The sequence below is a fragment of the Cyprinus carpio genome, chromosome A9, assembly GCF_018340385.1.
Source record: "Cyprinus carpio isolate SPL01 chromosome A9, ASM1834038v1, whole genome shotgun sequence".
NCBI lineage: Eukaryota > Metazoa > Chordata > Actinopteri > Cypriniformes > Cyprinidae > Cyprinus > Cyprinus carpio.
The window spans coordinates 12102874-12128883 of NC_056580.1; the positions used below are offsets into that span (position 1 = coordinate 12102874).

At 37.5% G+C, this 26010-nt stretch overlaps 1 protein-coding gene across 1 annotated transcript in view; it reads right to left on the minus strand.

Annotated features, from left to right (window-relative positions):
- The window catches only part of LOC109096304 (immunoglobulin superfamily member 3-like), a 137203-nt gene extending 111478 nt beyond the window's left edge, over positions 1-25725 (minus strand). Inside the window, exon 1 of the mRNA XM_042763489.1 lies at positions 24678-25725. Coding sequence (XP_042619423.1) covers positions 24678-24717 — 40 coding nt within the window. The 5' untranslated portion in view covers positions 24718-25725. The remainder of the gene's footprint in view (positions 1-24677) is intronic.
- Between the last annotated feature and the right edge of the window lie 285 nt (positions 25726-26010).

Here is a 26010-nt window from a genome sequence, read left to right on the forward strand (position 1 = left end):
GTTGTTACATTCCATACATTGAAAGTAGATAGTGATTAGGTGTGTCAAGCCCCAAAAAGTACCATAAAATGCATCAAAAACATAGTCCATACTACATATACACAATAAGTCATCTAAATACAACATCTTTGTGTGAGGAGCAGACAGAAATTTCTGTCAAATTCACTGAAAATGCTATCTGACATAAAAAATCGAATGGTATTTATTTGTGCTGTTGCTTGTATTTAGTTAGATTATTCTTATTTTCTTTATTTTTATTTGACGGTATAGTTTTTCCCTAAACATAGCACATACCGAATCGGACTGAAACCGTGATACAAACCGAACCGCGAATAAGTTGAACCGTTCCACCCCTAATTTGACATCAATATTACAAAAGGTTTGTATCTCGAATAAATGCTATCCATTTATCTATCTATTAAGAAGGCACCTGCAGATTATAATGACTATGCGTTCCAAGGTCTTTAAGTCTATTAAAATACAAAAAGAGCATCTGTTTCTTTCTTCTGCATACTGTAACACAAAAAAGCTATTTTGAAAAACTTATACTTCTTTTTTTACAAAATGAGACTTAAGACAAATTATTTATTGTTGGTATAATCCCTTAACTGTTTCTCAGAGAACAATATATTATAACAAACTACTTCACTGCTTATTAAATTTTGAAACAATTTGTGCAAGAAGAAAAACAAATGGTGCAACCAACAAAATTTACATGGTCCATCCAACATGCAAAGAATAAGTACAAAATAATATCATAGAGAAGAAACCTGCAGATTCTCCTGACTATCTGTGCCAAGGTCAATACATCTCTTAAGATACAAAACGTACATTTTTCAGAACTTGTCGGATCTTTAATCATGAAAACTCTTTCAAGTCATTGACCAATAAATAACTCCATTAGTGTTCAAATAAAAGAAAATGAAACTCATACGGATTTCAAAAGACAAGAGGTAGAATACAGACTTTTTATTTTATGATGAATTATCCCTTTAAGTACATATTGCCCATATACTCCTTCACAGAGCTTTTCTGTTTGTGCTTGAAGAGCCAGTAAGAAGACGACTTCAGTCAGTAAGAAGATTGCGGGAAATTGAGGTCCGCACACGACTGCTCATAAAAATGTCATCACTTGAAGTGCTAAACATATGTTCAGGGGAGCTGACGCAACTCAAAACGAAGTCAAACACAATATTTCATCCTTTCAGACATAGCAACATCACTCACTCGGTTTCTTTTTTTTCCTCCAACAATCAGGTTCCCTTGTTTTTTTCTCCTCACAAGCCCTCTTTTTTTCCACCCTCCTCCTTCGTTCGTTCTGCCCGTGACCACATGTGAGAATCCCCGCTGCTTGTGTCTGTCTCAGAGATCTTTGAACCCGTTCAGCAAGCTTTAACAGGCTCAGAGAGACTTCAAAGTGAAACGACGGCTCACGTAGGCTGAAAATGAGGTCCTGAAATCCCTCATCAGAGGCATTCTACCTATGTTCTGACCACAGCTGCCTGCTCTAATGCAGCATTAGCCCACATCTAATATCTAGTTTCACCTGCTCCGCTTCTGATGCCAATATAAATCTATTCAAACCACCGAGCTGTCAAACTATTCCCTTGTATCTAGCTTGTGACTGCTGGACTCAGAGCTTCAGTGTCCCATAGAGAGTGGGAACCAGGACAAACGTTCACATGGGATGGCTATGTGGGGATTATGCACACGACAAAGATAAGGGGAATAAAGAACTAATCCGTCAGAAGCACACCACATTTTCTCAATAGAGGCACAATCTCACTGCTTCATTATAATGTGACACCACGTTCTTTAACCGGGTTATGGATAATTCCACTTCTCATGCACCTCGGCGTGTCTGGGACTCACCGTACCTCACGTGAGGTAACAAGAAAGCCCTGTTTCTGTGTCAAACATTCCCTCTTAGGTCTACAAAGACGTCACTTCAAACGCTCTCATGATACAAGTTCCAAAACTTGGAGATCCACAGAGTTAACCTTGTTTGCCATGTTCCAACAGTGTTTTATCCATGCACAAGAGAAAAGAGCCAAACACGCAAATGTGCTCGCACAAAGTGGTGCATTGTGCTTGAATAAACACCTGTGCCGCCAGATACGGCTGGCCAAGAAGGATAACAAGCACAGGGCAGAAAATCCACTGGACGTGCTCCACTTAAATCAAACAAAGGCGAGGACAGACACACACAGACACCCTCCAGGAAAGGACAGGGAAGTGCAATTACCATAAAAATCACTCTCGCTCTACAATATAGTCATAATAATACCTAAGAGCTTTATCTTTCAACCCAGCAGGCCTAGACACTGTAAATGTCATAGGAGGTGATAAACTAAGTCAGACAGCAAAGGCCCATTCATAAGACTCTTGTTGAGGCCTGAACGTACCTCTCAACACAAGTGGCCTCTACATGACAAGCACTGCAAATAGCATCATGGAAGAGATATTTTACAAGGTTGCTAGTAAAGATGGGTCAGGATGGTCAGTGAGTTTGCCTTATTTATAGATTTTTTTTCTTTGCTGTGCTACAAAGGGGATGAATTTATAGACACAAGTATGCCATTATAGCATCTGTAACCAGTCTGATAGCATGCTGAAGTCCTCTCTGAGTAGTGGCATATCTGAATTCAAGTCCTTTATCAATGCAGTTAAAGCCACAGAGGTGCTTTGGCATACACAGTCTGCAGACAATAAATGTCTTGAAATTTGTAGACTTTATATCTTCTGCTGTGAGCAATGTTCCTGCTGTTATTGTTTTTGTTATTTTGATAACTATGATTGTTCTTTCAGCAATAAAATGTATAGATATTTACCTTATACACTACCGTTCAAACAGAGTATGATTTTTTTTAAAGAAATTAATGTTTATTCCGTAAGCACACATTAAATTGATCACAAGTGAGAGTAAAGATTGTTTAATGTTACAATTTTAAATTCAAAAACTATTCATAAATAACCCTGGAAAAAAAAAATCACAGTTTCTGTTAAAATATTACTGCACAACTTTTGATATTTGTCACCTGTCAACACACTCAAACAGAGAAGTTGTTTTCAACTGTAATGCAAAAATGCAACCTTGATGAGACTTTTGAACAAATAGTGTATTTGAGTTGAGTTTTTTAGAGTTTAAAATTAAACATTAAAGGGATAGTTCCCCCTAAAATTAAAATTGTCATCATTTAATCACCTTCTTGTCATTACGAACCTTGATGACTTACTTTCTTCCATACAAGCCACACTGTACCTCACTGACTTTCATTGTATTGACAAAAACACAGAAAATTTTCAAAATATCTTCTTTTGTGTTCTGCAGGAAAAAAATAAGTCATATTTATTTGGAACAACATGAGGATGTAATGTAGCAAGAAAGCAGGAAGTATGATATAAAGTGAAGTGAAAGTGACGTGACATACAGCCAAGTATCCCGTGACATACATGCCTCTGCATTTAACCCATCCAAAGTGCACACACACAGCAGTGAACACACACACACACACCGTGAACACACACACGGAGCAGTGGGCAGCCATTTATGCTTCGGCGCCTGGGGAGCAGTTAGGGGTTCGGTGCCTTGCTCAAGGGCACCTCAGTCGTGGTATTGCTGGCCCGAGACTCAAACCCACAACCTTAGGGTTAGGAGTCAAACTCCTAACCCTTAGGCCACGACTTCCCCATATATACATACCACATTAAATGTAATGATATGTCATGCAGATTGTCTGGTAATCAATGGTTACACATCAAAAGGCCGGCAGCAAACAGGGTAAATGCTTGTGAATTGTTTGACTACTGCATTCAGATTGATCTGTATATGACACTGAACACAGCTCTCAAATGAAACATGTCATGAGTGAGCGCGCCTGCCGATTCACTGTTTATGTGAATGAAGGGGAACAAACCAGCCGTGGGAGTGCTGATAATGGAGCCGTTCAGTGAAGTGTTGAGCGAATGAGGCAAAGGGGTCTCCGGTCAGCACTGCTGTGCCAGGCTCTCTCAGCTACTGACCTCTTGTTAAATAGAGGCTCACGCACTACCAAATTAATTGGTTTCCACTCAATTTCCTAAAAGGCAATTTCCTCCAGGCCTCAGCTGCAGGGAACCCAGATGAATGGAAAAACCATGAGGCAGGAAATCTTCAGGTGCATTTCATGTCTTCTGGATTCATCATCAATGAGAAGATGGACCAATGTACCACCATTACCCTCAAAACATGAAGAGGCATTTACAGACATAGAACCTTGAACAACATACTGTATATGAATGATGTCTGACGACCATTGTGTTCCATTCGGTCTCATTCTAGCTGCTTTTGAGCACAAAATCTTCACAAACAAAGCTTTTAATTTTGGCTGATATAAGCCAATATTTACTTAGATGTTGAAATAAATGGCTGATATTAAAAATTAAATTGATATGAAAATTAAAACTGATATTAAAAGTCTATAATTTTTTTAAATAGTTGTAAATTCTGCCAGTGAATATAGGCATTGCAACATTATAATGCACAGCATGAAAAATAAATATTTGTTTTGCTAAGGATTACATTTAACAGTTAAATTTTCAATGTTTAACAGAGCACTTTTATCATCGTATAGTATACTTAAAAAGTTAATTTAAATGTAAAAATAGGGAAAAATGAAAATGCCAAATTAATTATCAAATATGGACTGATTTCAATAAACAAATTTTACAAAAATCTAAGATTCCAGCAACAAGCAATTTGTCTGCATAATGTTAACAAACATTAATCCAACTGGTTTTTCTGCTTTTCAAAATGCATGTGCATTTGTGCATCATGCATCGTGTCTTGTGTTGGGTTAACTACAAAGGGCTTCAGACTATTTGATTTGTCAACCCACTGACTAGTCTATTCAGAAAATATGTTGTTTAGCTCACCCCTAATGCGTGCATATGTAAGTGCACGGCACTTGTGAAGAAAGCATCCTGCATTAGGCACTGAAAGTCTACATTAGCGTGTGCCTTTTAAAATGCTGATGCATTAGCCAATGTGAGGCAAAAAAGCACTTATAAGGCCAACACAGACAAGCCAGTCATTAGGATTGAGCATTCTGCCCCTTCCTCCTTAATGGGTGTATCACTCAAACAGAAGAGTAAAGGCTATTCTGTGGCCCGTCCCTGTAATTGGCAACAATTTAACCCTCCACATCCACTCCATCTTACGTTTCAAAAGGAAGCCTGCTGCTGCACACAATAGGTGAGAGAGCTGCATGGCCTCTGTTTAACACGGATTCATTTCTTTCAAGAGATGAGCACGCTGTTAACCTATAGTTACCCATTCAGAGTTTTTTCAGCTCTGAAGCAAAAGCATTGATCCTGAAGTTAAGACAGTTCATGGATTTTGCAGTTGGCTGTTTATTGTAGCACTACAAAACCTTGTTCCTTTGTTGGGCCGGAGCAGTACTCCTCTGGACTCTGGGTCAGGGTGGATGGGAGTGCTTGTGATATGCTGCCTTTATGCACACACAAACTACATGAGCTGAACAATATCCCTGGGACGCAGGAACAGGTGGTGTTGGATACCACGGCCCACTACACATTGCATGTGTAAAAGGACAGGACACCTGATGCTCAACTTAACTCAAAATCACAAGGTCCTAAATATAATTAAAAGGTCTGCGGGTCTGATACAAAACATATGTGTGTGACTGCACATGCGATTCCTTTCACGCAGATGCAAACCTTTTTTTCCACAAATCCATTTGACGGATACTTAAAACACATAAGAAGCTGGAGTCACGGGCAAAGGTCCAATGCATGGTAATCCCATTTATCAGTCGAATCCTGATTTATGGTACATGGTCCTGGGTGAGCCAACTGTTTACTACAGCTGCATGATAAATCGAGATAAAACCGAAATCTTTAGGTCGCGCTAACGTTCATTTGGGAATGCTAAACAAAGAAAGAGAAGCTTTAAGGGTTCACTGATTTTTTTTGTATCAGAATAAAAGTTTGATGGTTTTTTTATGTAGGCTAATGTTTATAGTTGATATTTATGATATTGTGTTTTCCCGATTTTTTTATTTTACAGTGAAATATTACAATAGTAATATTTGTTTTAAATTAGTAATTTAATATTATTATTTAGCAGTCATAATAATAATAAAAAAATATTATTTTTATTAGCATTTTTGTTAGCATATTTTTTTAATTGTTTTTTACCCTAAATGTATTATTGTCATATCTAGTTTCAGATAAACCCACCCCAAAATATTATGTTAATAAATAAATAAATAAATGAACCGTGGTTGGCCATTTACAGTTTCTTTCTTAAAAAAAAAAAAAAAAAAAAAGTGGTTCTTGGCCAGAATAAGATGCAGTCCAGAATTTATGCCGAAAGTCAAAAGTCTGGATGGAAAGACTAGCTTCACTATAAAACACAACATACATGCAAGCACAGCCAATCAGTGTCCTCTCTTTCCTCTCAGGCAGGAAAATACAGGCCACACGACCATCTGCTGCTCTGCTGAGCACGGTTCTCTCCATCAATAATCTATGAACCCATCTAACGCTTTGCTCTTTACTGTGCAACACAAAGGTGAGACTCAGAGGCTGACGTCGACACATCTCATACACACATTTTAAATATTCATTTATGTTACAAGGACTTTACAGAGGAAGACACAGACAGATATATGTGGAATACAAACACTTTGATTACACACAAACATCTTTATCTCTAATTTTACTTACTAAATCACTGCAACAACCAGTAAACAGATATTTAAATAAATTCTAGCTGCTTAGCCTTCCTCTTAGTCCATTATTATATTTAATAGAATTATTAAATATAATAAAGGATTATTATAAACAATATAATTAAATATAATAAGTAATATTATTATTAAATATTTTTTTCTTCTAATGGCAGTCACAGTTTTATTTTTTTCATACATGTTTATATTAAATATTTTCTTTTTCACAGTATAAATTGGCTCTTTATTCACTAAAATATAAAGCTGCCTTGCACATTTTAGGATGGGGTCCCTCTTAAAAGAATCATCATATTTGGGGTTTTGTGAATAACGTAAATAAACCTGATTTAGATTTCCAAACATATAGTCCAAGAGCCCAGATCCAGACCCCTGATCTAGGTTATTCAATAGTAACCAAGAAGTTGGTATATAAAAAAGTAAGAAAACCCTTTTCCAGACTAGTACAATGCACCTCTAGGTCCAAAAAATAAATCTTCTGATGTATCTCATATCAGAGTTGAGTCACAGGCCTCCCAATGTTGTTGGTATACTCTGTTATGGAGGCCATTCTAATTACCAAAACAAGAAACATAACACATAGATCTTTCCAAAAACTATTTCTTGCATCATAGTGTAACAGGGTACAGAAGATAAATGGGGGAGGCTATTGCACCAGAGCTATATTTCGCAATACAACAGGGAAACTTAGTTCTTTCAGCTTTCACTTAATCCTGAGGCAGAGGAAGCAGTGAATGTCATTAGAACCAAAGGCAGAGGAAGTGGCCAACAGATTCAAATTGTCAGCATTGATTCATGCTGTATACTTTAAATGTATCTTTGGCGTTTATTGATCGGACTAGTTCATCTACTAGTTAATTTCAGTCTAGATCAATATTAATCTTAGTTTCCAATTGCTAATTTTACTGTCTCATCAGGAAAAGAGAAGAGACAACAGAACAATTCACAATGTATTCAGAGTGCATTAAATCAGTACATATTAGGGTTGGGCATTCAAACCATGCCTGTAAAATGTTGCAGAATAAAAAATAAAAAATAAAAAAACAGTTAAAATTGCAGTCGTCCATCTTTTTCACTCACTTTCTTTTCCACGCAACATGGGTTCATTCATTTAATAGAATTCAAATGCCATACTCAATGCTCCCACGAAACTGATGTAGAATGAAAAAACAAGAGCGGAGTATCTTGATGAAATCCAAACACAAGTGGTCACAGAAGACGCATTTTTAAACACAATTTAATAGCAAGTGCAAACAGTAAAGCATCTCGACTGACCACTTGTGATCGGATCATTAAAAACGCATCTTAATACCAGGTGTAAATAGAGTCCTAAAGTATATTCAACAAAGGATGTGATTTATCCAAGTAAGATGTGTTTTGGATCCTTGGGTATGCCAATAAAACAAATGCAGCCCAAATTTGATATATAAATGTATCAACCTCTTGCAGTGCACTGCTGTCTAGTTGAAGCAACTAGCTCCAACAAAAAAGTTGACCAGGACCAAAAAGTATGTTGTCCTTCTTATTGTCAACCACTCAGAGCAGTAAAATCTCTGGATCCTTTCCTATCACTCCATTTATTCAATTGAGCCCCACACACAGACTGACCCACCTTCTCACTGTCCCTTGAGTATCCTTGTGAATTATTAATAAGCGGGTTGCAGACACCCCACTCCACCATTCCATCCATCAGTTCCGTGGACATGTTAAAAAATTTAGTTTTTGTGACCAGACGACTCGAATGCGTTCCAGCATCCCACTGGGATCAACAATCCACTCAAGCCTGTTAAGTGTCTAGTCTAGCCACCTACAGAACCCCAGACTGTCTCACTACTGGAGCACTTCTCCCTCTCTACCCCCATCCATTGCTTACTTTGTTTGTATGGTGGCATAGAAGTCCAAGTAGACACATTTTAAAGCACTAAATCACTAATGACTGGTACTTGTCAAAGACAACCTGAAATCTCAAGCTAAACTAAACTTGAGAGTCTTGTGTGAAGGGCAGCTTTTAGCTTTTAACTCAAAATCTCCATCTCCATGTTTGTGCACACAGTGCAACATTAGAAAGGAAGCTAATTAACAACTAATTAGGCTCTTCTGAGTGGCTTTGGACAGCAGTGGGTCCTAAAAGAAAAGTAGAAGCCTTTATCCTCTAATCCCTCGTTCCTACCCCACAATTTTTCCCATCCACTCACTCCTTTGTTCTAAAGAAAAACAATCAGGCAGCAGGCATCTGACCAGTGTTAATAAAGCCCTGCCAACACACTGCTCCTGATTGACTGCTTTATTCTGTCTTTTTAAGTGCGATCACTCAGATGCTTTGGGTTTGCTAAAGCAGTAATGGCAGTATCCCTCAATAGAGTCAGGCTTTCGTCTACTACCAAAAGCAGTTTTCCAGCAAGACAGATGATAATTATTAGGGTTGGCTCGATGACTGGTGAATAACCTTCCCCAGAGGAACGTCAGGACTATTGGTAGTGCCTGCTATAAGGGACATACAGGAACTCTAGGTAAGTTAGCATGATGAAGTCAGCAAACTTGTGATAAGTTTCTTTCAAAATGCCTTACCCAAAACTAAACTTTTACAGTGTGACACCTTTTGACCTGCATTCACCAAACTTGGAAAAGTTATACAAACTGTCCTGACTGTACTTGCAGTTTTTCAGTTGTGGAGTCTCAAACAGAAGCAAAACTCTTTCCATGGGTTTCCACTGAAGACAGTAATTCCACCAAGAGCTTGCAAGCTATATCTACCAAACTCAACTTGTTCACCACCAAACTCATCTAATCCTAACTAAGGGTTAGACCAGAATATTCGATTATTCGAATATTCATTCCAGGGGTTGCATTCGATTTTCAATTTTGAGATTTGACGCTCGCGTCCAGTGTAGACACGGTATTAGAGAAGGCCCTTTCACACTGCGATTCCGGAAAATACACGGGTAATGTGTCCCGGCAATTGTTCCCGGGTCGCTAGATTTTGCACTTTAACACTGTCAGTGATTACCCGGAATATGTGCGTGTGTTCACACACAACCCGTAAAGGTCCCATGAAGACACGTTATATGTGACGTGTAATGCACGAGTTGAAATCGCTAGGCACGTTAACTTTCACTGAAGCTGGCGAACGATCTTAGCTTCAGCGCGGAAAGTGAGGAACTAACTGATCTCTGCTTCATTACAGTTTGCACGTATTTGTTTCGTCGCAAACGTTGATCTGCCTTCAAAACACGCTAAAAGAGTTGCGCGATAATGTGCATCATCACTACAACACGGCATTAGTTCTGGCTTTTGTCCACACAGCGCTCATTCCGGGACTGAACCCGGCAATGTTACTAGGTCCCCAACCCGGGATCAATCCCGGAATCAATCCCGGGACGTGTTTGCGTTCACACAGAAGGCGAACCGGCAATGTTCCGGCAATTTTCCGGGTCCAACGTGCAGTGTGAAAGCGGCTAGAAAAGAATATGTTCAACCCCCTCCCTCCAAAGCTTCAAATATTTGGTGTTGATTACTACCAAAGCTTTGAAGCTCAAAAAGTGGTATTCGGACCAGCCCTAACCCTAACCCATATTGCTATGTCTTTTCAGAGTACTTGGACAAACTAGGACAAAATCCTATAAGTTTCCACTGAGAGGTTCAGACTGAAACCTCCTAGAGGAATTCCAAGCTAAATCAAGCTCTCAAACAGAAGCAAAACAGCATAAATTTGCACTGAAAACTACTGACTTTAAATTCTTCTTAGAGATCTCAAGCTATGTCCACTAAACTCCACACAAAGCTTCAAGGCACAATATGTAAGATTTTCGTAATGAAATATCCAAAAACCACTTGCACAGTGATATACAGTATATTTCATGCTGTTGTGTACTTAAGTTATACCGAAAGTTCCCAAGGATTTGTAAATCCAGAGAAATTACAGTTTTAAACAATGGCTCATCCCGGTTTGTTGTCGCTTATCAATGACGTAATATCCTCACTATCGGTTTCCGCTTTTAGAAACTATGGCAACACACATGGACAAAAATGCTGCTGTTCACTTAAACTAAATCCATTACGGCTGTTGCAAATACAATTAAAATTCAATGAAAAGTGTTGACTGCAGCATTACATTTAGATCTGCTCGATGTTGCACCATTACTCTTTTTCCTTGTTTTTACAGTGTTGCGCATTATAACCAATCACACACAGGTCTGTTGAGCTTATGAATGCAGCGGCCAATCAGAGGCATTCAGATGAGTCATCGCTGAAATGCCTGAGTTTTTTGTTCAGTGCGCGCACTCGCTGACTGAATTCTGCGGATTCTCTCATCATAAACAACAAAGTGCAGATGTGCATATGAAGAAAGTAGGAGTTGCATTCACCAAACAGTGTATAGACAGCTTTACTTATCATAAGGGGAGTTTTTGTGAGTGCTTAAACACACGCTAGACATCTCTGGTTGGTGAAAACAACATCTACCATCGTTCCACTTTCCTTCATAGCATCATCAAGCTTCACCTTTGAAAGTTTTGAAAGTTTGAAAGTTTTGAAAATGCGACCTCTAACGGTGAAAAGTTACATATTGTGCCTTTCAGCCTGTTCTGACACAAGTTGTAACTGAAACTGTAACTGAAAAAACTTTATTGCTTTTCTATAAAGCAAGCTTTAAATATAAACTATACATTGGATTGGTTTCTTCTTTAAAAAAAAAATATGCATGGTATTATAATATTATACTAAAACTAAAATTAAAACAAAAGGAAAACCCTTCAGATAACCTGTACAAAGAAGAAAAAAAAAACATCTTAAGCTTGCAGAATAACATAAGTGGACATTGAACAATTAATTGCCACTTTGAACTATTATAATTGTGGAATCCGTAATTGTAATCGTGATTAGAAATTTGTTTAATTGTGCAGCCCTAGTGTATGCTGCTTTCAAAATGTAAGACTTTTGGAAGTGTTACCAATGAAGAAATAAATGTTATTAAATATAGCACATAGTAAATTGTCTAAATGTCTTGTGTGGGTGGGTGGGAAGTGTTTCTTCAGTTGTGTGGGTGTTTGCTATGTATGGGGGTCACACAACTGTGTGTGTGCTCAGCTGTTTAGAGTTGGGGGGAGGTGGAGATCTCTTACTTAAAGACAAAATACAAAGAAGTCACCACAACACTTAGAGCTACTTGAATGAGGTCCAACATGCAGGAAAGAAAGCCTCAGTTTCTTGGTCAGATCTTGAGAGGGGGTCTGTTTTCCTGTAAGTGTGGAACAGCCAGAGGCAGGTACCAGGCACGGATCAGAGCCAACTACGGAGATCTTGTATAACAGCCAAGAGGGCAGAAATGAGCTTACCAATCCCAACCCCCTGCTGCATGTTTCCATTTGGTTAGATCTAATCTGAGCCACTTCAGGCAAGCACACACCTACCTGCACGAACAAACACACAAAGGAGGAACCAAAAATAAGCTACAAAGATCCTGAGAGGACACAAACAAACACTGGTTATTTAAAGTACAACACCATTTAGGCTGATAAAGTCTACAGCAGTAGACCTGATAAAGACTAACAATTGGAAAGGGACACACCCACACTAAATGCCTTCTTGACCTTTCACTCATGAGAGCACAACCAGCTTCCAGCATACCATTCAAAGGATTTTTATTATTATTATTTTTAGACAATTGACTATATTTGACAATATAAAGCATACTGAAACTTCTGTCAGTTCTCATACATTTTTAATCTAGAACTTTTGAGTTGAACATTACAGTGTTGATATGGGGAGTTCCAGGACATGCTGTCTTTTAAGGCACAATTTTAGGAGAACTTTAAGAGAATCAAGATATCAAAATAAATCCTTGCTTTTAAGTTTAAAGATATTACTCACACACGTGTGTTTGTGCACATATATTTGAACACTACAAATTGCAGAATACAAGAGTTAGCTGAGTAATACAGGCTAGAGAAATTTCCCCTAAATATTTTTAGGGCTGGTCCAAATACCATTTTTTGAGCTTCAAAGCTTCGGTAGTAATCAACACCGAATATTCGAAGCTTCGGAGGGAGGGGGCTGAACATATTCTTCTGTCTAACACCGTGTCTACACCGGACGCAAGCGGCGCGATGCAACAAAATACAATAGAACCTATTATGCTGTCTAGGATGCGGCACGAGCCGATTGCTGCTGTGTTCTATTTATAGTACTGACACAAATTTAAAATGATTTTCAACGGTCGCTTTGTCGCGTCCGGTGTAGACACGGTGTAATAAAGGCAGGAATATCTGAGTGTTTGTCTGTTTGCATTTTTATTATGTCGAGAACCGTTCATCCAAACGACTTCACGCATGGCGGGTGTGTTGCTGCGGACTCAAGGGAGTGCAGTGTCGCATTTTGGTGCAATATGGACATGCGACACGTTCAGAAAGAATAAACTTTTAATAAACTACAGAACAGCGCGAGCCAGAAGCGGCACGCCTCATGCGGGCAGGGCTTATATGCTCCGAGAACGGACATGGCACTAGTGATACAAAACACACAGGTCTGTTAAGAGCAATACTTTTAATATAGACAAATTATTATTAGACTGGGCTACTGTACTTTTTTTTTTTTTTATGACTGCCGTATACGCAAGTATTTTCCAAGTAAATTAAGTGCACGTTTTTATAATGTGTAAAATTACAGATTTACTCCTACAATATACTATAGGCGTACTACTTACAGAACTCAGGTGCTTTTTCAAACTTGATGTGTTGTTGTGGTAGGCCAGTTTCAAATCGCATATTTGGCACACTGCCTTTGTCTTGTCCTCACTCAGTTTAAAGTGCTCCCACACAGCTTAGGTCTTGGCATTTTTGTCTTCTCTTCCAGATGAACTGAATCATTACATTAACTCATGGCCAATTCATATTCAAGGGCGAATGAGAACCGGTTCACGGGGATGCCAGGTGTTCAAAAAAATAATAATTTTTGAAAATCGAATGCCAACCCACAGAACGAATATTCGAATGATTGAATATTCTGGTCCAGCCCTACATATTTTCATCGAAAACTAAAACAATAACCGTTTTTTTTCTGTAGAATGAAAATATAAAAACAGGGACAACTTCAAACACCAAAAATCCCAAGCTGAAGTCCAATTTAGTTTTTTTTTTTTTTTTTCACAATTTTTTACATGCAATCTCACCTAAACAGCAGAAAATAGCATGTCAATTAAATTTAACATCTGAAAAATCAATTCCAAAGAAAACGTGAGAGAAACAGTTTCTCTTTGAAAAGACACTTTTTGGTCATGTATTAATTTCCATTAAGCTGTCACAAAGCACAGCGTTTATGGGACCAGCCTGGCAATCAAGAGTTCAGTCAGCAATGAGAACACAGCTCCTCTGTCAATACATAATTCATGTCAAATATGTAAATACATAACCTGGATGAAATCTTTCAGTCACTAATGAAAATCTCCAAACCTGGATTACTGTTTAGATATCATTCTTACCTGTCCCACACTGCTTTTTTGCTTTCATCTGAAACTGTAACTAAAGTGCAACCAAACAAGCACTTCTCCTGTCAGCTCATTCACTGTATGACATCTACAAATATCAACAGCAGATCCCTGCCCGAATCTTTGACATCTTAACAAATAAAATGTTGTGAAAAGAAAAGCAACTGTAATCATGGCTGATCCCATCTGACCCTTTGAAACCAGAACTACTGGTCTCAAACATAAAAAAAAAAAGGAATGAAGGCAAATGGCAAATTATCCTCAGTTACACAAATTATAATTTGTTCACAAAAGTTGGAAAATCATTTACAAGAACATTGTTGGTTTCATGTTGATTCAGAGTAGGGTAATTCAAATTCCTTTCTTATCTGTAACTCATAAACTTATGTATACTTTCAAAAAAAAAGTAATTGTGTATATACAAAATGTATATACAGTATATATAATGTATATAACAGTGTATACAGATCTTCACCACAGTAATAATCCCATAAAGCATTGAAAATGAACAGTATGCCATGAATGTATAAACACATGTAGTGCTGACCTCATCTCAAGGCAGTCCTGAACATACACAGGATGTATCAGACAGGTGACAAATAGGGGCCATGTTGACCCCAGCTAGCCACTAGCTAAACATTCATGGATCAGCATTCTGCAGCAATAGGACACTCGGGAGTCAGGCAGCTGAGAGTCCCCCAACTACAGCGACATTCTCAGGGTTTTGAAGGACAACCATGTTCTACAACAGAGTGAAACAAGTGACTGAAGAGCCATGGCGAGACACAAAAGTGTTGTGTGGGAGGTGTAAACAGGCTCCTCAGAAAGAGTGTCCCTACAAACACACTGTGTATCTGTGCAATGTAAGTCTGTGTGTGTTCTATAAGAATCTTACACATCGCTGGGACTCTTAACTCCATTGTGTTGAAGTTGAACATTGGGTGCAAACAGCACTGTTGGCTGGTGAGCGCTAACATGCCAGGGTTAGAATAGAATGGCCACTACAGTTTTAGCAGTCAACCGGTCAGTCCTACCTCCTCTGGCCAAAGCCATCACAAAAATATATGTATTTTACTGTTATATAATTTTATCTATTACATAAAAAAATGCGCCACACCGCCACATATATAAAGGTAAATGCACACCTCTACAGCTCAAAACAGATTATAACAAAATTAAACAAAATTTAAAATAAATTAAAAAGAAAAACCCTTTGCTAAATCCCTGCCTCCATAATACATAATTTAAAATAAATTAAAAAGAAAAACCCTTTGCTAAATCCCTGCCTCCATTATATATACAACACCGTCAATATCCCATTATAAAAAAGTATAAATATTATACTTTGTGCACAATGAATTGGATTTTAAGGCTTTGACATTGCAGGAAGAAGAGACCATATCCAAATAACATTTCAAGTCTACAAATAATAAATAGACGTTTAACAGATAAAAATCTGTTATTTATGTATATAAAAAAAAAATAGCTAGGAAAATAAAAAGATTTATTAGAAAATAGATACTTGTTTTTTAGGTTCTTGTTAGAGTTATAAAAACCAAATAAGGCATCCTTAAACACCAAAGAAAAATTGTCTAAAATGGAAGCACGTACAAACATTTTTTCTTTTTTCCAAAAAGGTAGCTACATGGACACAAATTTAAAAAAAGATGACGTACAGACTCATTAAAGGGGTCATAAGATGCGATTTAAATTTTTCCTTTCTCTTTGGAGTGTTACAAGCTCTTGGTGTATAAAGAAAATCTGTAAAGTTGCAAATACTAAAGATATATTCTTTATCAAAGTTAAGACTCTGCCACGCCCCCCTAAAACGGCTCATTCTAACACACCCCCACATATCTACATCACTATGTGGGAAGATTTGGGTAATGCTGCCCAAAATTTCACGCGAAGAATGATGGCGTGGTTTCTGTAACCGCAGTTAGTGTTGCAGCAGCCATGTCAGGGAGATGCAGTGTGTATCTAGGCAAAAGCAAAATCACTTTATTTGGCCTTCCAAAAGTAGATGCATTTAGGAAGCTTTAAGATTACTTATAACACACTGAAAAAAATGTTTAATTCATTAAATTAAAAAAAATTTAGGGTAATGATTCACATCTATATTTTTTAACTTGAGCCAATAAAAAATAAATAACTTAACCTTAGGGCAAGTTATTTATTTTTCATCGGCTCAAGTTAAAAAATTTAGATGTGAATCATTACCCTATTTTTTTTTAATTGGATGAATGAACATTTTTTTCAGTGCAGAACAGCAACTTATTTTATGGACGACCGTTTCATGAACTTAGGAGAGGAGGTAATTCTGACTTTGCTACGACAATCTGCCACTTCTGAATCAGCTACTGTAAGTATGTTTTGTTATTAGTTTCAGTATTTGCTGTTGATTGTTCAAATGCGGAGTTTTGCCAATAGTATCTGCGCGTCGCGCGTGTGTGTGTGTTTGTGTGTGTACGACTCTGTTCCCCTTTCAGGCTTGAACTGATGTTAAAACTAAGGACATTATTAACTGTCTTTACATTTATTTTGAAAGCTTGCGATTATGGAAAGGGACGTTACATTTCCGACGAGTGCTTGCAGTGCTCAGCCAATCACAATGCACTGGGTCAGTTGGCCAATCAGAGCAGACTGCGCTTGTCAGAAGGAGGGACTTTGTAGAAAACAACTCGTTTGAGAGAGGCGGGGCATATGGGATCTACAATAATGTACAGCATTTGAAAAACAATGTGTTTTTTGAACATTAAAGCATGTCAACATGTTCTGTTACTCCAAATACACAAAATAATGATCTTTAAAAAAGCATCATATGACCCCTTTAAGATAAAGATTGACAGGAGCTTAAAATATATCTCTTTAACCTTACTGGTGATTAGATATTTGTTAGGTATAGTCCCCACCTTCTTCCAAGGAATATCTTCAAAAGAATTAGTCCAATAAATATTATAGAAGGGACAGTAATTACATCTTTCTGAAAGAGTTGCCTAATCTTTCTATTCCTGAGAGAGGGACTGGACAAAAAGCAAATATTCCCTATTACTGTTTCACAGAGAGGTGTCCAAGAGATAGAAGAGGGTAAAGGATCAGCTGAGTTTTTTTAAGTGCAATAACTCCACTGGGAATGGCATCCATCACTATGGCAAAGTCTCGCGGGATGTGGTGTAGTACAGCTGTACTAAGCAACGCTGGTAAAATGCTGCTACTCTCTCGTGAAGCTAGGCTCTGCGCATGCACTGATAATAATAGCTTTGTATGACTATACATTTTTAAGATAATTAATAAAAAAAAGTCAGTTGAATCTGGTTGTTGCATAAAACTCAAAAATAATGTACTGATATTTAATATTAACATATTTTCTATCTTTATTGTTTTACTTTAAATAAATTAATGATGTGTCGTTTGCGAAAGAGACAATTCTTTGTAGCGAATGAGAAGAGCCGTCTCCCTTCAACTGGAGCCGTCTATTTTAGCCCAGTTTAGAGATTGTGAATGGTTTGTGTGTTGGTAAGCAATTTATTATTCAGTGTTTTCATAAAAGCCTTATTTTATGCATTTTTAGGTTGCAAAAAAAAAAATACACATGAAACAAATGCACATAATAACATAGAATAGAAAAACAATAATACAAATACGTAAAAGGGACACATGCTCCGAAGAAAGCGAGACACATGCTCCGAAGAAAGCGAGTGTAGGGGTAAAGGCCAGGTACACAGAGAGACAGAGAGAAACAGGTGATCTGGATTTAAACGCAAGTGTGTTGGTTAAGGTAGGAAGACACTGCATTGTTGCAGCATCGGTCCCCCAGAGAGAGTCTTCTCAAAAACAGGAAAAATAATCACAGAGAGGAGAAATCATATCAGCTCACACAGGCATCTGGGCATCTGATATTTCTGAATGCCAACCTGCACTAAAGACTAAAGTGTCTTAACGTTAAGACTTTTGCCTTTATTTGTTTGCTGGGCTTTTGTGTTTAGTTGTTCAATTAAAGTTTAAAATGTTAAATAACAGTAACTGTATTTTTTTGTAACCAAAAAATGCAAAGAAATAAGGCTATTATAAAAACACTGAATAAAAAAAATGCTTACCAACACACAAACCATTCACAATTGCTAAATCGGGCTAAAATAGACAGCTTTGAGTGATACTTAATGAAGAGCCATTTGGGTGCCATAAAAGAGCTGAGCCAAAAGAGACGAATCTTTGAAAAGAGCCGGACTTCCCATCACTAAAATAAATGTGTGGTTATTTCATTGGCTACTATTTTTTAAATTCAGTATCATTCAAATTATTGAGCTAAATTAAAAAGTCTTACAAACGCATTTTATATTATTTAATAAAATAATAAATAATTATTAAAAGCATTTTAGTTTTTTGACAAACTGCATCCAGAATTTTCTGTTTTGGTTTCGACCCAGAATTTTCATTTCGATGCATCCCTATAATAAAAGTTATATGTTTGTACATATAAATAAAATGTCCATTGTTTCCCACTTAAGACACAAACACAACTTCACCGCAGCAGTGATAGGTTTGATGGCCACATTTTCTGAAACACCACACCTAAAATATCTCTTCCACTTGATATCACTGAAAGCCTGAAAATCTTTTTCATTTTTATCTATGACATTTTCATAAGCAAAGCTAATTTTAAAAAAATGACCATTTTGTGACCGTTTAGTATGCTATCAGTTTGTCCTATTAGCATAGCTTACTGGTTAAGAAAAGCTCTTTTTTCGTGAGATAGAACAAAATATCACAATAAAATTTTTTTTTGAACAAACCTAGGGAAAGACAGATAGGACGCAGCTTGACAAGGCATATAGCCCTTGTTGAAGTTAGCAAAACCGAGCAAAATTCTGAAATTTCTTAAAATCACCACAAAACCCCTAATTACCTCTAAAAAAATAAAAAAACAAAAATCAACTTCATAAGTAAATCAGAAAATCATATCATCATTTGTTTTTTTTTTTTGTGTTAACTCGTGAACTCCATGCAGGGAAGCTAAGCTCGGCTAATGTGCCCGAGTCAGTGGGAGGCTAATACAGGCTTCAGACAAACACCTTGAATAATCTCTCTTTCTATCACTCACTTCTTCCTTTCTGTCATTCTCTCTGTGACAGCTTCCTCAATGGTGTTCAAACAGCTGCATTAAAATGGATGAAAAGTAGGTAAAATTAGCATGAGGCAAGTGCGTTTCTCAAAAGGGATAACATTGCTTACGGGGACACTTTTTACCTAAACAAACACTGCGATCAGACAAACACAGTAAAACATTATCTAGCATGCACACACAAGTCCTATCTGCAGACCACAATACCACAAAGTGTAACATCTTGATAAGCATGGTGAGAATGCACATTACATTAGGCTGGGCGATAAACAAAAGCATATAGAGGCTGCCATAAAATTGAACAATGAACAATGATAAGCTATGGACATTTTACTTGATACGTATTAATCTAAACAGCAGAAATAAGCAATAAAACTGCTAAGTTGTCAGTGCATGTCACTCATAAGTAGTGTTGTCACGAAACCAAAAATATGACTTCGATACGATACCTGACCAAAATATCTCGATACTACTACTGATCTGATACCATGACAAAAACATAAAACAACATGAAAAGTAAGTGAATAGATGACCCACAAATTATAGTTATAAAGTTCATTATCAATAAAAATAAATAAAACCTGAAATCTCTCACTTGATCAGTGTGTTTTGTCCTGCCTTTTGAGTGTGTATCCCCCTTTAAAAATCACACAGGCCTATGGTGGTGAGCAACTTCAAGTCTATGATATAGCGGTTTCTTCAGGTAAATATAGACCTTTGAAACATTGATAAGTTAGCTAAAAGGATAAAGCCAAATTAGATGTTTATTATGCATCTCAATTGTCCTGTCATAGTGAAAAAGGTCACGTGTCACAAAATAAATCGATACAATAAGTAAATGGATTCATTTGACTTATATTTGACGGTATGAGCTAGGGATGAGAAATATGATGAAAATCTTATTTCACGATACAAGTAGTTTTGTTTTATGTTAACCATTTGTATCATGATATGGTCATTTTTACAAATACAAAAAAACAATGACACAAATGAAGTAAACAGTGTTTTCAGGTAAAGTATGTCTATGTATGAATTAATAGGGAAGGTCTAATGATCTTTCATGCATTCTGAATAATTTACAATATTAAAGAGTTAGATTCTCATGCTAAACATGGCCAAAGTAAAAAAAATAAATAAATAAATTGGACATATGACGGAGTGCCAAAGACTCTCCTTCAGGGTTCGTATAGCGAACAGACGATCGCTATGCAAAAGCTTTGCATGCTCGTGACTCTTTAGCTCTGCCCACGGCACGCCTCCAGGAGCTTGACTGTTTTCAGAGAGAAGCGGTACAGCTGTATCTTTCTTTCATAAATCTGAAAAAACTAAAGACTCTTTGGAGATATGAAGGACGCAATACTACTCTCTATAGGTACTCAAGATTAACTTGAGATTGGCAGAAACTGTGTGTGTTATGTCCCCTTTAAATAAACATAGATTCTTATTTAAGCTACTAAAGTTAGTCAGTCAAGATCAGTGAGTGATTTTCTCTATTTCTTTTATTGTTTGATTAACATTATAGATACAGACAGCTGCAGGAATATTAGTCTGCTGTCACTTTAAGAGCTGCAGGAATCCAACATATTGATAAACACGCATTTTCTATCTCAACTGTTTATGTTCACTTAGCAAGGTTTATTGCACTTAATCATTCTTTGTAACATTTATTTAGGCTTTTTTTTTTCCTCCATTCATTTTTGGTACCGGTACATTGTGCAACAATACTCCTAATTCTGTGTGTGTGATTAGTGTAGTTTTGTCTTTTAAACAAACTGTAAATTAACTGTTATTTTTTTTTCATTTGATTACATTTTAAAAGATTGATTAAACTGTTAAAGTTTAATTCATTAATTTTTGATAAGTTTGTATTGCATCATAAAACACAGAATCCAGAAAAAAAAAATGGAAAACAGAATTTAGGGATAAATAAAAATAGTTTTCATGATTTCGAGGAAGCTTAAAACGTGAAGTGAAGTGCCTTGTATGGAGTTTAATTGTGAACAAACAAGTTGTGTTTACCTTCATTCTCAAGGTCTAACAAACATGTGGAAATCATTTCCTTCCTCAATAATGGTAAATGAATATCTAGATAAATATCGATAGTGTAATAATATTTTTGGCCAATCACCTAGCCCTATGCCACATGATGATCCTATAAAAAAGTAATTCCCACGAGTGAGGAAAGCTAATTATGAATACAACACTGATGATACTTAAAAAGCTTTTTTTTTTTTTTTTTTTTTTTTTTTTTTTTTTTTTATGGTTGTGTTTACCGGTTTGTGGGCCTATTAACTTTGCGTGAACGAGGAAGGTTTTTATGGCCTCTCCTGCTGTTTTGCGAGCAGTTTTAAAGAATAACACAGGAACAGAGTAGGAAGCTGTACACTCAGAACGAGAAACTAAATATTTTCTGCTCCAATCGTGAAAGGTTCGCTTCGCTCACTCACATACAGCTCATCTGCTACAGTGAGTATGAGAATGAGCTCTTCATGCATTTCCTCAAAAACCCTTGAGTTCCCCTGCGTTCAAACCCACAGTGTTTTGATGATCTTCTCTCCTGAAATACGATAATTTGCATGAAATTTAATAGAAACTCAATGCTAAAGGAACAGTGTGAGTCTCTATCAAAGGTGATCTAGGGAACTGCTACAGCAACGCAATACCATAAAAAAAGCCAAGAACTGTACAAATTATCCGTACTTCTCTCACTTGTTTGATCAAACCATCCAGCTGAGAGCAAACGTAAAAGCATGCAACCTCACTGACGGCATTTCTTTTTTAGATCAAGAATGATAGGAAAGCCAACAGTAGCCAGTGCTCCATTCTCCCGCAGGCCCCTCCCTGCAGAACTAACATGCCTCTTGTCCAGGATGGTACAGCCATCTGTTGTTTGTTAGGAGGTAGAGAGTTTGTGTGAATGAGTATGATGGTATTTGCTTGTGTGTTGAGGAAAAGAAAGGGGACAAAAGCGAATGGGGGAGGGAGAATATATAAATGTAGACATCAATGGTTTTGTCTGTGATTGACACTAGTAGAAAGACTGCGAGTGAGCACTGACAGCAGCTTGAAAAGTGTTTTGCATGCAGAAAAGAGTATCGATTAATGAAATAACAGCCTGTTCTATCCCGACTCCACGTATCTACACAGATATGGGAGATACAGTCTGTTGGGGGTTAGGTTAATCCAATGGGAGTCCAAGCTCAATGTCATATTAACCTAGTTCATTGGCAAAACATGCTTTCCCACGACACAAACACAGCTCCAGCTGTCCAGTGAGTTTGAGCGTATAACCTAGACAATAGTGTCATCATCAACAGAGACACATTAAAATCATAAACTGGAATCACACACATCTGTATTGCACATGTCAGTGTGATTAATCCACTGTGCTAGTTAACCCAATGACACACAACAGCCTCTGATGTCACACAGGTGAGTCTGAATCCAGGTGTGTGTGCTTTCTGGCTTGTAAGGACAAGGTGTGTTTCAGTGTCATAAACTTGTAATGAAACGGACTTGTCTTTGCCCCCAAGCAGTAGGTCAAGATTTAAAACTGTTGTTTGAAGGCTGCTGCACTAAGTAAGTTTTTGTGTAAGCCTACATTTATCTGTTATTCATCACATTCAGTATTTGTATTGTTATATATTGCCATTTTTTATTAGTAGTAGTAGTCACAGTAATTGCACTTTCAAATCCTCCTAGGAAGTTTATATTTATGAGCTGGGATTGGGAAGTCATTATAATTACCTATTTAAAATAATGAAATAGGTCATGTGGGTTCATATCACCTTGGTTGGAGAAAGATAGTGATGTACCTTTTCTAAAAAAAAAAATAAATAAAAAATACAGCAAGGTATTGAACTATTTCTACAAAATGCTAAATACAGAATGTGCATCAGGTGTGTATTTGCAGTTTTTTTTTTTACTGTTTATATTAAATTTATGTAGGTGCCATAAATTGAATCGTTATATATTCTATTGTAATTGTACAAATTACATATTTTGTGCAACTAAGCTAGTTTTATTATAAACGAAAAAATATATATTTTCTCACTGAAATGCTTCCACCTTGGAAATGTGGGGCACTAAGAAAATCTCACACTCATAATTATGGCATTATGGTCTCATTCATGTCCAGAATCTCATAAATACCATCTCTCTGATATTAACCATATCTACATAAATTTCATAACACAGCTAGTCATGTGATGTCAACATGACAGCGCCCATAAGAGGGCAACCCACTCCATGTCAATAAAAGCAGATTTTTCCAGAAGACTGACGAGCCTGGTCTTCATATCATGTGTGAACATCATTGTAATGCTATTTCTCAAAAGTGTTGTTAAGTACTTTGCATTTAAACATTTCTAATTAGTCAAATAAAAAGAAGGGACAATACTGAGTGCACCTTTAGGAGTGAAATTGTGTGGAGTGACCTCAAATCAATCAATGTGCTCCAGTGCTCACTTGATTTAATGTCCCCCATAAAGGAACATTAATCTCCTGCTGGGCTCTCTAAACCAACATTAACCCCAAAACAAACACCACTCATCTGACCAGAGCTGTTGAGACCCAGCTGCTTAATGTTTGTAAAAGTGTGTGGGGGGGGCAAGGATAACAAGTCAGAGCATGCTGATTGGGTCACTATCAACTCAGCCACCATTACAGCCATGTTAAACGAATAAATGGATTTATAAACACTAGACATCTCACATTCAAATCCATGCTCAAACAGAATCTACACCTTTTCATTACAATGGACTGTAAAAACACCACTTATCCACATAAGTATATACAAACATACATAATCTTGAATATTTGGCTACATGTTTGCATTTCATCCATGGTATATGTAGCCATAAAATCCTTTCCATGCCATAGAAACCTTTTCAACATCTAACATAACACACTGAAACATACAAACGACCTGAGATAACTTTACATATTATTGATCAATTTACTATCACTCTCAGTGTTTAAGTGCTGACAACTTAGTCACTGGACCACATCAAAGACAGCTTACTAAATATTCCAGCATGTAGGCTATACTATATACTTCCATAGCTTTATAACTGGATCACACGCATCCACAGTCATGGAAATGTCTCGCCGTAGAAGAGAAAAAAATTCGAGCATCACCAGATTATTAACGTGTAGCCTACGCGTCCATGGATCCTCACAAATACCAGGATCAATAATCAGAAATGACACAAAAACTGCAATAAGTTAATGTAAAGAATAAAAGGGGCATCTTATTAATCAGCTCTAGGGAGGTAATTAGACAGGGGGTCACGAAATGCTAAAACGTAGTAAAAACATAACTTACCCAAAACCGCAAAGGCTATAACAAGCCATTTGATATCCATAGTTCTGTTTTCTGCACTGCCGATTAAGTCCAGATATTGCAGAAAAAATGCAAATGTGGTTATAAATTCCTAATCGTCACGCAGACCTTCAGGAATCAGTCCGGATGGAGTTATGAACGCGTACACCTGTTCGGACCGCGACTCCACAACGATTCAATTTCTCCCTAGTCAAACGCGGCTAGCGCGGTTAAAAGACGGATATCCAGCCCCGAACAAAAGCCGTGTTTGTTAAAAGACGCTTGTGCGATTGAATAAAGCCTTCGGGTGGTCTCCTCCGATAAATTACATCCGCCGTTCACGAATGAATCCGATATTGAGAGTTGAACGCTGGGATATGAGCTCTCTCCAGTTCCCAGCGCGAGCAGCCCACGCGTGCTGGAGAGAGGAGGAGTGAGACCAGCTCGTCCAGTTCGCGTCAAATAACCGGCTTACTGTGGTCGTGGATTAACTTATGGTAGCTTTGTCAGACGGATATGAGCACACCTAGTGCCCGTGTCCGCCCTCCGTGAAGAGCAGTACAGTGATGCTGCTGCTCCCGCGATCACCTTCAGCTCTTCTCTATTGTCATACACGCCACAAAAGACACTAGGCGGCCCAGCCCATCTCATCTCAATCACGGGCTGGTGCCCGAGGATAACAGATGGGGGGGAATCCTACCAGAGACCACTATAGCTGTGTCCCGGTCAAATAAATCTGCTTCAGCCAGTTTCGGATGGCTAAATCACTTTTGTTACGACGGCGCAGTTTACCCGCTATTTAGAGGCACAACTGCCGTTTACTTTGATACCACCCGAAACCATACTTGGCCTATATTTGGTAATCGCAATGTAAGTGTTCGTTTTCATTTTAACGATACTCAAGTTAATGTTTTAAAATCTGTTCGACAATATCCTCGAATAACCTTTTAAACAGCGCACGCTTCGCATGGGTTGTGTGGCGTGTTGTATGAAATTACACGCTTCGTTTATCTCAAAGCGAAGCGAGCTGTGTAAACTGTTATTACTGTGACGCGTGTTGTTGATGTTATTGCATTGTTTACATACACCGCCGCAAGTGAAAGTTCAAATTATGGGAATTTGAATTATGATTTCCTGCTGTCCTGGGTTTACACTTTCAAACTATCACTCCTCCCACCTACCGGTACATAACTCCGCCCTCTTGGTGTAATGCCATACTAAACCACCCCTTTCACCAGTCCCTAAAGAAACCCATAGACCTTTGGGATAAACATATAATGGGGAAGTGTATGTTTGTTCACATTCTGTATGATGTTTAAGAAGATTTCTATTGCAA